The 14,348-nt window shown below is 42.5% G+C and overlaps 1 protein-coding gene across 2 annotated transcripts in view; it reads right to left on the reverse strand.

Annotated features, from left to right (window-relative positions):
* gstcd (glutathione S-transferase, C-terminal domain containing) overlaps positions 1–14,288 on the reverse strand; it is a 142,313-nt gene extending 128,025 nt beyond the window's left edge. For both annotated transcript variants that reach the window (XR_009647068.1, XM_060851361.1), the window contains exons 1-3: positions 14,249–14,288; positions 11,521–11,946; positions 3,299–3,793 (exon numbers count right to left, since the gene is read on the reverse strand). Coding sequence is in view for 1 of the 2 variants with exons in the window: in XM_060851361.1 (XP_060707344.1) it covers positions 3,299–3,793; positions 11,521–11,934 (909 nt within the window). In the remaining variant the exon portion in view is untranslated. The remainder of the gene's footprint in view (positions 1–3,298; positions 3,794–11,520; positions 11,947–14,248) is intronic.
* Positions 14,289–14,348: the final 60 nt, after the last annotated feature.

A 14,348-nucleotide genomic window follows, 5' to 3' on the forward strand; every position in this document is an offset into this window, starting at 1 on the left:
GGATTACACCTCCTCCCACCCTACCTCCTGCAAAAATGTTATCCCGTATTCCCAATTCCTCTGCCTCCACCGAATCTGCTCCCAGGAGGACCAGTTCCACCACAGAACACACCACATGTCCTTCTTCTTTAAAGACCGAAACTTCCCCTCCCACGTGGTTGAAGATGCCCTCCAACGCATCTCATCCACGTTCCACCCCTGCGCCCTCGAACCCCACCTCTCCAACTGCAACAAGGACAGAACCCCCCCACCCCCCCAGTCCTCACCTTCTGCCCCATCAACTTCTGCACAAATCGCATCATCCACCAACATTTCCGCCACTTCTGAAGGGACCGCACCACCAGGGATATATTTCTCTCCCCATCCCTATCTGCTTTCTGCAAAGACCACTCACTCCTCAACTACCTGGTCAGGTCCACGCCCCCTAACAACCCACCCTCCACTCCTGGCACCTTCCCCTGCCACCACAGGAATTGCAAAACCTGCACCCACACCTCCCCCCTCACCACCATCCAAGGCCCCAAAGGAGCCTTCCACATCCATCAAAGTTTCACCTGCAATTCCACAATTATTGTATTCGTTGCTCCCGATATGGTCTCCTCTACATTGGGAAGACTGGACGCCTTCTTGCAGAGCACTTTAGAGAACGTCTCCGGGACACCCGCACCAACCAACCCCAACGCTCCGTGGCTGAACATTTCAACTCCGCCTCCCACTTTGCCAAAGACATGCAGGTCCTTGGCCTCCTCCATTGCCACTCCCTCACCACCGGACGCCTGGAGGAAGAACGCCTCATCTTCCGGCTCAGGACCCCTGTCATCATATACCTGATTTGCACAGAAAAAAATTTTACTACTTGGAAGTTTCAAAGCCACCATCTTCATCTTTTATTTCCTTCACCGATAAACAGTGACAGCAGTGTGTACCGTTTACAAGACGCACACCAGCAACTCTTCAATCCCCCGTAAATAGCAACTTGCAAACCCGTGACTTCTATCACCTGGAAGCACAAGGATAACAAATGTGTGGAAGCACAACCTGCATTTCCCTCCAAGTTACACACCATCTGACTTGGAGCTAGTCAGGGAATCAATGTGGACTTCACCAGTTTCCTCATTTCCCCTCCCCCACCTTATCCCAGTTCCAACCTTCCAGCTCAGCACCGCTCTCATGACCTGTCCCACCTGTCAATCTTCTTTCCCACCTAACCACTCCACCCTCCTCTCTGACCTATCACCTTTGCCCCCATCTCCATCCACCATTGCCCTCTCAGCTACCTTCTCCCCAGGCTCATCCCCTCCCATTTATCTCTCCACCCCAGAGGGTCCCAGCCTCATTCCTGATGAAGGGCTCCGGCCTGAAACATCGATTTTCCTGCTCCTTGGATGCTGCCTGACCTGCTGTGCTTTTCCAGCAACACACTCTCACCTCTGTTCTCCAGCACTGTCTGCATGTTGTAGATAAACTCACAACACTGTTAAGAAGTCTGTTTCAGAATTTATAGTGAAGGCAGGGTGATATAGCTCCAAGTCAGATAGTGTGTAACTAGGAGGGAAACGCAGGTTGTGCTTCCACACATTTGTTAATCTTGTGCTTCCAGGTGATAGAAGTCACGGGTTTGCAAGTTGCTATTTACGGGGGATTGAAGAGTTGCTGGTGTGCATCTTGTAAACGGTACACACTGCTGTCACTGTTTATCGGTGGAGGAAATAAATGATGAAGATGTTGGTTTTGAAACTTCCAAGTAGTAAAATTGTTTTCTGTGCAAATCAGGTATATGATGACACATATATAGGCACTGCATTGTGCAGGATAACCATTCTCCCCATGACTTGTATTGAGATCCAGGCAAATTGTTCATGATGGTGAACAATCAAGATCCCAAGAAACAACCTCAAGGTCAAAGCGTGATCATGGGTTCATTTATATTGATGCTATCAAGAGAAATTGTTTCTCCCTGACAGAAAAGACAAAGACTGGAATTTACAATCAATGGCAAAGCAACAACACTCTCCACCAATTTTGTAGGAAGCTTCTGACAATGATAGCTGTGGCACAAGGATTGGAAGAACTCTAGCAAAACATTCAGTGCATCCAGTGACTCAGTACATGAATGTGCCACCCTGCGCGACACTGAACAATTTAGATTGAGAAGCTTCCAGGTTTGAGTCTAGTTTTTCCTGAACTAGGCAAAGATAGCGGCACTAGATCCAAGGCTGGTTACATTGCCTGGTGCTAAACCTACCCCAGATTCCTTCTCCTACTGAAATGTCCACATGTATAGATTTAGGTGAAGACTGCATTAACCTCAACTGTGACACCCCTCTTCTCAACCTCTCCCCGGGTCAAACAATCTGGTGAAATGTTCAATTTTACTCAGACATATGGAACAGTCACTTTGGCACAGCACCAGAGGATTACTTTCTGTTTGAAGGAATCCCAAGGCAAGGTAGCACAATCTTTCAAAGTAAAAGTATCCTTAGTTGAAATTTTCAAGACTGTGCTTGCCAGATTCATGTCAGGTAAGACTATCAGGAATTGGGCATAAAGGTGGATAAATGGAACTGAATCATAGAATCCCTACAGTGCAAAAACAGACCCTTCGGCCCAACAAGTCCACGTCGACACTCCGAAGAGTCACCCACCCAGACCCATTCCCCCAAACTTATATTTACCCCTGACTAATGCACTAAACCTATAAATCCCTGAACACTATCAGCAATTCAGCACAGCCAATTCACCAGACCTGCACATCTTTGGATTGTGGGAGGAAACCAACGCAGACACGGGGAGAATGTGCAAACTCCACACAGACAGTTGCTGGAATCGAACCCAGGTCCCTGGCGTTGTGAGGCAACCGTGCTAACCACTGAGCCATTGTGCCACCCCAAGGTGCATATCAGATGATTTAACTGATTGCCAATCTGGCTCAAGGGAATGAATGGCTACTACAGTTTCTACAGAGCCATAGCCCAGGAAAAGAGTCAGATATAAAAGCAAGACCGCAAATTCAAAACTTGAATATCTAGCTTTTCATACTTCATACAACTTGAGGAACAATCGCAGTTTTGCACATTACAAGCAAATTGCTTTTTCCAAAAGTAAAGCCAAAAACACATTTTAAGTGGTGCTTTCACCCTTCTGTGAATCTAACTTTACATCCAGATTTTAAATAATGCCATGCAGACTACAAAATAGAAAGTCAATATGAACCTTTTCAGCAAGAAAACAATATCAAAATTAACACCGAATTCAAATTTAACAGAAAAAATGAATATTACAAAAATTAGCAACTTACAAAAAAGTAGTGGAGACAAGGCAGCAACACCATATCTGTCAGAGTGAAATAAAGTCCCTCAGCAAAGATATGTTCCAGTGGTGGAAGGTCAGTTGTCTTCACTTTCCTTATGCAGGACTGCTCCCTGTTGGTCACAGCTGGTACTTGCTCCACAGTTAATTTAGAAAGAGCTGTCTTCAGTTCCAGGCTGTCCATGTCAGTATCCTGGTTTTCCTTCTTCCTTCCTCCAGGTGCATCAGCCCTTCCATCTGAGAAACATCCCAGTGATCTTTCTGATCCACTTTCAATGGACTCTTTGTTACTTTCCTTGGATAAGAGTTGCAACTTCTGCCGACGAATCTTGTCATCATTATGAATGCGTACGGGTTCCCCGAGTTTGTGTTCAAGGTGTAGTATCTCAGGTGGAATAGTCACTCTCTGGTCACTTAAATCTTTGACAAAGCCTTCCACAGCCAGCGGAATGCTAATTTCACACAGCCTGGTCCATTGGCTCACCTGTCAGATGTAGAAGCACATATTATTCCTGTTAAATGCATAAGTTATCAAACCTGGCCAAGAGTTCTTTTTGTGACATCATGGTATTGTCTGTACCACTGGACCAAAATAATTGGGTTCAAGTCCCACCTGCTCCAGAGGTGAGGAGTAACATCTCCGAACAAGTTAATTTCAAAAAATAAGTTAATTTAAAAAAAACAAATCTATGCTAGCATTTACAGTCATTAAGATATATGCAACCTTGTATCATGGAGTTGTACTCCGAGAAGTAAAGTTTTCAGGTGAAATGGGGATAATTGAACCAGTTAGCATATTGATCAATCCCCACATTAAAATTCTGGCTTTAATTTTATTTTTCTATGGAAATTTTTATGTCTGCAATTATAATGCAATTTCCTTGTCACACTGCAGCACTTCCATTGGTCACAAACTTTAATTATAGCATGACACAATTATGGAAAGGTAGCCCCATTATAGTTGTGGGGATCTGTGAAGTTACAGTTGGTGCAGGTGTTATGGTGCAGTAGGTAGCATTCTAGCTCTGAGCCAGGAGTTCAGGATTCAGAACCCATTCCAGTACTTGATGACCACGAAATGTGCATTCATAACACAGCCTGAGAGGTCATGGGTCAAAAATCAAATCTTTGAACATACATCAGTGGCAGACATGCTTCCTTGTCAGCCATTGAATGGAAAGGAAGTGGTAGCTTCTATTATCACTATCCATAGGTCCAGACTGCAACATTGACTGGGGAGTGTCAATCCTCATCGTAGCTAAATTTAGGACCTGTCTTCCTGCCCTATACAAGCTGGAGATTGTGACACCAAGGGTCTGATGTGCTCTTGGGCAAAGAACAGAGGTTACAAAGGAACAGGTTGATAAAGTTTTCCTCCAATGTAAACTGTTAATACATTAACAAAGTTGTTCACATCTGTCAGTATCCCTTGTCTTTAAATGTACAAAATCTAGGAGTAAGTACTGGCATTGCTTGTAGTAAGGCTATATGAAGTACGGTATTCAAAATACCTAAACAGGACGGGGGATGATACAATCCTGTGGCATCTTAGCCTAACAGCAAGACATAATTTATTTTGGTTCAAAGAATATGTTTCTTGAAGTGAACTCAACTTAAAGCTTTCATTTTCTCACATCGTGATTATGATCATGGGAGAACTCCAATACATGCTATCCCAAGAATGAAGTTACACTCATCAGCTAAGATGCAGAAACACTAGCCATCAGTCACATCAATGTACATGATCTTCTAGCGTCAACTAAGCATCTTTTTATTTAAGTCTGACTGCCAACAAAGTATGTTTCTCCATACTATATTACACAGTTAAACACAAGCCAGTTTGCACATGAACACTTCTTTCGATCAGTGAATGGGATGTGGGTGTAACTGACTGAGTAAGCATTTATTGCCTATCTCTAGTTGCCCTTGAGAAGGTGGAGGGGAGTGGCTTTCCTGAACCACTGCTATCTAGACAATCGAGCAATGCCATTAGGGAGGAATTTGCACCATTTTTATGCAGAAACACTCAAGAAGCAATATATTTCCAAGTTAGGATGGTGAGACTCTTGGAGGGAAACTGCCATGCACCTGCTGCCCTTGCCATTCTAGATGGCAGTGATGGTTGAATTGCAAAGTACTGTTTAAGGAGCATTGGTGAGTTTCTACGGTGCACCTTACAGATGGTACACACTGTTACTACCAGGTGTCAGTGGAGGAGGGACTGAATGTTGGTGGATATGGTACAAATGAAGTGGGTTGCTTTATCCTGGACAGTTTCAAGTTTCTTCCATGTTGTTGGAGTTGTAGTCATCCAGACAAGTGGAGGATATGCCATCACACTTCGGACTTACAATTTTCAGATGGTGGACAGACATGAGAAAATCAGAAGATGAATTACTCACTAAAGAATCCTAACCTCTGACCTGCTCTTGTCGCCACATTATTTATATAACCAGCCCAGTTCAGCTTCTAGTAAATGGTAACCCAGAGGATGTTGATAATGGGAGATTCAGTGATGGTAACGCCATTAAATGTCAAAAGTAGATGGTTAGATTCTCTTTTTTCAGAGAGGAACATTGAAGTGTACATCCAATACCTCTGCCTTTGTAAACTTGTCACACTGATCTTTCTGATACTGTCTTGCCAGTGATATAGCTGTTGTAGCAGCACCAAGAGGTGACTGCAATTTCAGTACAATAAGTAAACAAAAGCAGTCAAAAAAGTAGAAATTTAAATTGGAAATAAAAGCTAAATTAAAGCACAACTTTAATATAGGAACTGAGCCACGTCCCATTTCCCTGGTATATCTGTCTCCTTCACCTGAGAATTAAACTTTGCCTTCTCTGCCCACGTGCAACCTTATAGGAGATGGACTAGTAAAACTAAAAGATGGGAAAACAGTTAACAGCTCCTATCTGTAATAATAATTCCTCAGTTGACTGGTAATAAAAGAAATGCAAGGGTCAAACAAAATACGCCTTCAAAAGCCTGATGACAGAATAATGGCACAAGATGCAATTTTACACTGGGAATCACCAAATATGGTAGCAAAATAGGGCAAGGGGGAGAAAATCATTTCCAAGTTTTTTTATAGACTCTTTTGAGTTGGATTGCTTCCAGTAGTGTCTGATAAGTTGACTGAGATTTTTTCCACTAAATAGATCTTACGCTGTCTTCTAAAAATGAAATATAACTGGCACTAAGATTAATAAACCAAAGATCCAGAATAGAAATTTACAGTATGAAGACACTGAGACTCCAAATCTAAATTTTGTTGACTGAAGTTATTTTAAGAATTTCACACACAATTATGAGGAAACAAGAGATTAAATTCCTAAAAAATGATTTGATCTCCAATTTTTTTCTGTCAGTTGGAAGTTTAACATACTCTGCTGCATTTGAAAAAAAAAGTGACTCCTTGCTGACATTTCACCCTCAAAATCACTATTAAAAGCAGATTAACCAGTAATTTTTTTACAAATATTTTTGGAATCTTACTGGTAAAAACTGGCTGCTGTAATCACCTCCGTGAACAACAATCATTGCACATCAAAATTAATTCACTTCATGTCTAGTACTTAACATGTTTCTGGAGGATGCAATAAGATGACATGTAAATTGATAACCATCTTTCTTAACTCACTGGCATTTTTTGTTTCATTCCCTATCTCTATGATTTCCTCCTATTGACCTACAATTCCTACAGTTTGGCGTTCCTTTCATTCTAATTTCTTGTTGTATACTTTGCCTATTTTTGGTGGCCTTTAGCAACCAAGGTCCCAGGTTCACAGCAGTCACCCTTCCACCTCTCCCACTGCCTCTTTCTGCTTATTTAATATGCCGTAAGACCTACCTCGAGAAACAAAGTCTTTGGTCAATTGTGCAATTCTGTTTGATAACATTCCTGTAAGGTGTCTTCGGAACGGTTAGTGCTTCAATGGCACTATATAAGTGCAAATTGATTGTTGTTGCCTCACTTTCATAGTTTGTTGCTTCAGGCTGATCTGGGCTTCCCAGATAACCCTGGGCCCTGATTGCCACCAAATTAAATGAAACAAAACTGGTCAAGAATAATAAAGATCCAATTACACCGAAGAAGTTTTTTAACATCACTGCTGATTAGTGTTAGAATAGAACAGAATAGAATCCTGTGTGGAAACAGGCCATTTGGCCCAGCAGGTCCATACTAACCTGCCGAAGAGTTTCCCACCCAGACTCATTCCTCTACATTTCCCCTAACCTACACATCCCATAACAAAGGGTTCTCTGAATTCAAACATACCAATCTCATGGTTAGATCTCTTGGTGTACAGGGAGAACTAGCCATTTGGATAGAAAACTGGCTCAAAGGTAGAAGACAGAGGGTGGTGGTGGAGGGTTGTTTTTCAGACTGGAGGCCTGTGACCAATGGAGTGCCACACAAGGTTCTATGCTGGGTCCACTACTTTTCATCATTTATATAAATGATTTGGATGTGAGCGCAAGAGGTATAATTAGTAAGCTTGCAGATGACACCAAAATTGGAGGTGAAGTGGACAGCAAAGAAGATTACCTCAGATTACAACAGGATCTTGATCAGATGGGCCAATGAGCTGAGAAGTGGCAGATGGAGTTTAATTCAGATAAATGTGACGTACTGCATTTTGGAAAAGCAAATCTTAGCAGGACTTATACATTTAATGGTAAGGTCCTGGGAGGTATTGCTGAACAAAGAGACCTTAGAGTGCAAGTTCATACCTCCTTGAAAGTGGAGTTGCAGGTAAATAGGATAGCAAAGAAAGCGTCCAGTATGCTTTCCTTTATTGGTCAGAGCATTGAGTACAAGAGTTGGGAGGTCATGTTGTGGCTGTACAGGACATTGGTGAGGCCACTTTTGGGAATATTGTATGCAATTCTGGTCTCCTTCCTATCAGAAGGATGTTGTGAAACTTGAAAGGGTTCAGAAAAGATTTACAAGGAAGTTGCCAGGGTTGGAGAATTTGATCTATAGGGAGAGGCTGAATAGGTTGCGGCTATTTTCCCTGCAGGGGTGATCTTATAGAGGTTTATAATATCCAGAGGGGCATGGATAGGATAAATAGAGAAAGTCTTTTCCCTGGGGTGGGGGAGTCCAGAACTAGAGGGCATAGGTTTAGGATGAGAGGGGAAAGATATGGAAGAGACCTAAGGGGAAAATTTTTCACGCAGACGGTGGTACGTGTATGGACTTCCCCCCCAGACGTGATCGACGATACTCCCCACCGCATCTCCTCCACTTCCCGCTCCTCCGCCCTTGAGCCCCACCCCTCCAATCGCCACCAGGACAGAACCCCACTGGTCCTCACCTACCACCCCACCAACCTCCATATACATCATATCATCCGTCGTCATTTCCGCCACCTCCAAACCGACCCCCAGGGATATATTTCCTTCCTCTCCCCTATCAACGGTCCGAAAAGACCACTCCCTCCGTGACTCCCTCGGCAGGTCTACACCCCCCACCAACCCAACCTCCACTCCCGGCACCTTCCCCTGCAACCGCAAGAAATGCAAAACTTGTGCCCACACCTCCCCCCTTACTTCCTTCCAAGACCCCAAGGGATCCTTCCATTTCTGCCACATTTACTGCATCCGCTGCATCCAATGTAGCCTCCTCTATATTGGGGAGACAGGCTGCCTTCTTGCGGAACATTTCAGAGAACACCTCTGGGATACCCAGACCAACCAACCCAACCACCCTGTGGCTCAACACTTCAACTCCCCCTCTCGCTCCACCAAGGACATGCAGGTCCTTGGGCTCCTCCATCGCCAGACTATAGCAACACGACGGCTGGTGGAAGGGTGCCTCATCTTCCTCCTAGGAACCCTTTGAACTCAGATTTCTCCAGTTTCCTCATTTCCCCTCCCCCCACCTTGTCTCAATCCCAACTCTCAAACTCAGCACCACCTTCCTAACCTGCAATCTTCTTCCTGACCTCTCCGTCCCCACCCCACCCCAGCCTAGCACCCTCACCTTAACCTCCTTCCACCTATCGCATTTCCAATGCCCCTCCCCCAAGTGCCGCCTCCCTACCTTTTATCTTAGCCTGCTTGGCACACTCTCCTCATTCCTGAAGAAGGGCTCATGCCCAAAACGTCGATTCTCCTGCTCCTTGGATGCTGCCTGACCTGCTGCGCTTTTCCAGCAACACATTTTCAGCTCTGATCTCCAGCATCTGCAGTCCTCACTTTCTCTTATGAATAGGATATGGGATATGGGCAGGGTGCTGGCAGGTGGGACAAGATTGGGTTGGGATATCTGGTCAGCATGGACGAGTCGGACCAAAGGGTCTGTTTCCATGCTGTACATCTCTATGACTCTATGATAACACTATGGGCAATTTAGCATGGCCAATTCACCTAACTTGCACATCTTTGCACAATGGGAAGAAACCAGAGCACCTGGAGGAAATCCACATTAACACCCATGCTATTATTTGACAGGTTTCAGTGAACAATTGGTTAACTTAACTGAGTTCTTTTCATAAAACGTTTCACTTTGCAATTGAAAATTATTTTCTCACTATTTGTCTGATCACTGGATTGGAATCAAACCACAGTTAGCTATATTCTAACCTGTGCTATTGAGTAGCAGAATTAATACAAATATTTAGCTCTACACTAGATTTCAACCTGAAATTCACTTTCTCTGTAAAGCCCTCTCTTATCATTTTAATTCAGCACAGCAGTTTATAAAGGTGTCACAGCTGACCAAAAAATCCCAAAGACAATTTCACAATGACAAAAGGAAGAAAAGCTAGTTTGTGTCGATAAAATGTGCTCATGTTCAGTGTGCAATGTCTTCTTCAAATCATAGTGTTGTGGATTAAGTCCCAATCAAGCAACTGACTGCATTAAATTTGAGCAGGACAAAGAAACTGCTGCATCACTAGAGGTGCCATACCTCAGATGGTGACTGTACCAGACTGTACTAGTTTCAGTTCAACTAGAAGAAAGTGAGGACTGCAGATGCTGGAGACCAGAGTTGAAAAATGTGATGCTGGAAAAACACAGCAGGCCAGGCAGCATTCGAGGAGCAGGAGAATTGACGTTTTGGGCATAAGCTCTTCTCCTGCTCCTCAGATGCTGCCTGGCCTGCTGTGTTTTTCCAGCATCACATTTTTCAACACTGTTTCAGCAGTTCAGGAAGACATCGAAGAGTTTGTAAAACTATTAGATGAAGAGTGGACAATTCACCTGATCCACAACCCTTCTCTTGAGTCTACATCATCAAAAACAGATTAACTGATCATTCATCTTATTTTTGCATCTCAGTGTATGCAACATATTTGCCTAGTTTACACTTAAGCATTGTAATTCCAAAGAAACATGCCAATTTACAGCTCAGAAGAAGCCACATGGAGCACAGCATCTGTGTCAATTCTTTGCTAGGCCAATTTTTAAAAATGCCAGTGACTCCCTGCTGCCACGCACCTTTCTCTGTTTCTAGTCTTTAACCGCTTTGCTCCTTAAAGATGCAATGAGGCTGTTCCTCAACCACTTCCAAAGCAGTTTTCACTGCAGCAATGTTCCAGGGATTCAAAGAAATTCAAAATATATGAAATAAGATTGAAGCTTAACTGCCCTCTGAAATGGCTTCACAAATCACACAGTTAGGGACTGGCAATAAAGTCAGTGATGCCCAAAAACAAATTGAAAAAAATAAGTTGCAATCTGATGAGCAATTAATTATATAACAGTGAGGCCAACAACCCCCTTTATGGGAGGCCAGAATGTCTAATCTGAAATCAGCAAACTAATCTGCAGCATTTTGCGAGAGGACTGATACTGTAGTAGAAAATCAGAAATTCTCACGAAAGGGACTTCGCTCAGACACAACAGAAATTAAATGGAGTGAGCACAGGTTATCAAAATGATGATGGGACTTGACTGGGTAAATACAAATAACTATCATAAAACAACTGTAAAATAAGAGCTAGGTATTTCAAAGAGGAACCAGAAAACTGCTAGGTTCCAGTTTCTGGTTCTTTTATTCAGCAAAAACCTCAAAAAAGCTATGGATGCTGAAACAATTAGAATATTCGTGGCTGAGATCAATTGATTTTGAGAGGCAAGATTAATAAGAAATATGAAACAAAGTTAAGTAAGTTGATGTTCAGGTACAGATCTAACTGAATGATGGAATATGTTGGAGGTGCTGAACAGCCTGTTCCCATGTTCCTAAATACTCACCTCAGCACAGGCCTTCAAACAGGTCTTTTTGAAGCCAAGCAGCTCTGAAACATCCTTTCTGTTGCAGTCTGTTTCACAGGTCCTCCATATAATATGTCTCAATACCACAGCAAGACCAGCTCGACAAAAATTTCCATCCTTTTCCACCAGAGCAGGCAAACGACAACTCTTAACCACAGGAGGCAGCTCCTGCTGGGAAAGAAATTTGATAGGAATGTTGGCTGGTACTCCTTTCTTCCACAAGAGATTGCTAGCACTGTCTTCGTTTGGCACCATGAACACATTAATTGATGTGGATTCACAGTAGGACATTAAAAATAAAACAATGGATGTATGTAGAGGTAAGATCTTGTCCTCTGTGTGATTGGATAGCTCCAGGTACAGACATGCTTCATGTATGCTATTGTTCTTCATGTCCACAACTACCTACAGAGAAGTGAATAGCAGCTCATTAAGAATACAATTATAGATGCTACAGCTCTATTTTCAGTTTTGTTTTTAAATATAGGTATGCATTTAAATATTTCTTTCTGTCACAGTCAAAGGAATCAAAAAAATACAGCAGGTGAAAAGCCACAGTTTAATTTTTCTGGTAGTTTTTCAGAGGAAATGAAACAGGAAGAGTTGAAAGAACCTGAAATAAACTCTAATTTACTATTTCCAGCTTGACAAAAGCTAAAATCAAACTTGAATTTCAGGCAAATGAAAGGAAAATAGGAAAGATCAAAAATAATTGACACATGCTTTTAAACAAAATATGCAGAATGTCAAAAGAGAGTGAATGGTCCATAAAAGAGTATTAAAAAATTACTTTCTTTTAGGAAGAGGTTAGTTAGCTATAAGGGCATTGTGAAAGAACTGAAATGTTGCCCTCAGGAAATACACAAAGGCACTAATTAGACCCAAACAACATGGAAACAGACCTTTTGGTCCAACTAGACAGTGACCTGATCATATTGTTATAAACTTTATTATTCTGAATATATCTTAAAAAAAGGCTCTTACATGATAGCTAGCATGTAGGTTCTTCAATCTCCTGAAATGACATTCATGGGTTAAATATTAATTCAACTTGCACTTATATAGTGCCTTTCACAACTTGACTAAAACTAAATTGCTCATCTTAATGTCTCATGTACAGACTTGGAGCTGTACTATCATTCCTTCACTGTCATTGGGTCAAAATTCTGGAACTTCCTTCCTAAAGGCATTGTGAATGTATTTGACACCAGTGGTTCAACACTGTTCACATCACCTTCAGAAGGGCAAATCACGATCAATAAGGAGAAGAAATTTTGAAGCTTATCCAAATAGAAGGTTACTCACAATGCTAGCTATGGCTCAATATCAATAGTCTTACATGCAATTTTAAGGTTTGAGAAGTGAAGTCATACTTTAGAGATATACTGCTGAGATATCACTATCCAAGCCTAATATTTCAATAAGAGATAGTAACTTTGAAATAGCCTCTAAAGTAGAGATAATTGATTCCAAGGAATTATGTAAAGGAGAACAAGAGGTGGTAGCCACCCAGAACCCTCAGCATAGCAAAACAGACCATCTAATCATTTATCTTGCAGTTGTTTGTAGGAACTTCCTTTGTAAAAATTGCCTGTTACCAATTCCCATAGCATTCAATTACAACAGACTAAATTTCAAACGGACTTCAATGGCTATGAAGCTCTTTGGTCATCCAGAAGCCACAAAAGGGAGCTGTACGTTGTAGGACATGCAGCAGCTGCTTGCCTTTGGGTACATATTCTGCCATCAATCCCTCAACAGTACTACTCTAAGGATTTATTAAGAAGTTGTGAAGAAGTATCACAAAATGTCTTGGCAGAAGTGGCTAAGTGTTTATTACGTATCTGCAGAGATAGAAGACAAGAGCATCTCCTAAGATACAACTGGCTAACCCAGTTACATGGTTGTCAACTATAGGGGTAAGGCCAACAACTTAGAACAACATTCCTGATGAAGGGGTTATGACTGAAACGTCAATTCTCCTGCTCCTTGATGTAGCCTGACCGGCTGCATTTTTCCAGCACTGCACTTTTCGACTCTGATTGTCCAGCAATTGCAGTCCTCACGTTCTCCTAGTTTAAAACAACTACCTGACAGACTAGCTCATCTCAGGGAGAGTAATCTGGTGAACAGAGTTATACTTAGGCTACACAGTTAAACATTTCAGGCCAACCGTTTCGTACAACATTACATTTGTGACTCAGGAAAGAAATAATGTGCTGCTGCCTCAGATTGAAAAAGAGTACGACCAGAGGTGCTGCATCCTCTGCAGTAATCCTAGGCCTTGTTCTTGTTTTGGAGGAGGAAGAGGAACCTGGGCTGCCTGACGATAAACTTTCAATAAAAGCAAAAAACAGCGAATGCTGGAAATGTGAAACAAACACAGAGAATACTGGAAAAACTCAGCAGGTCTGGCAGCATTGGTACAGAGAGAGAAATGATGTTTCTGAAGAAGAGTTATACTATCTCTCTCTGTCTCTCTCTCTCTCTCTCTCTCTTTCCACAGATGCTGAGTTTTTCCATAATAGGACATTTCCTCAGCCCAGTAAATGATGAGGCTTTGACTGAAGGAAGGCGAAGGAGACTGCGGCTGGAGACCTGGATCTTGTCGTGAAGACAAAACACGGGGAGGAAACGAGGAAGAGAATAATCCAAGAGATCATTATAAACACCAGCGTTCCATCACACAGACAAAAAAACAAGTTACCTGCGACCCACTTGTTTCATCGAGGCCGGGTGGTGAGGAGGGGGACACATTAAACAGACGGACCGGATGTTACCCGTTGCTAGGACCGAAAGTCGGGGAC

This window comes from Hemiscyllium ocellatum, chromosome 36, assembly GCF_020745735.1.
Source record: "Hemiscyllium ocellatum isolate sHemOce1 chromosome 36, sHemOce1.pat.X.cur, whole genome shotgun sequence".
Classification (NCBI taxonomy): domain Eukaryota; kingdom Metazoa; phylum Chordata; class Chondrichthyes; order Orectolobiformes; family Hemiscylliidae; genus Hemiscyllium; species Hemiscyllium ocellatum.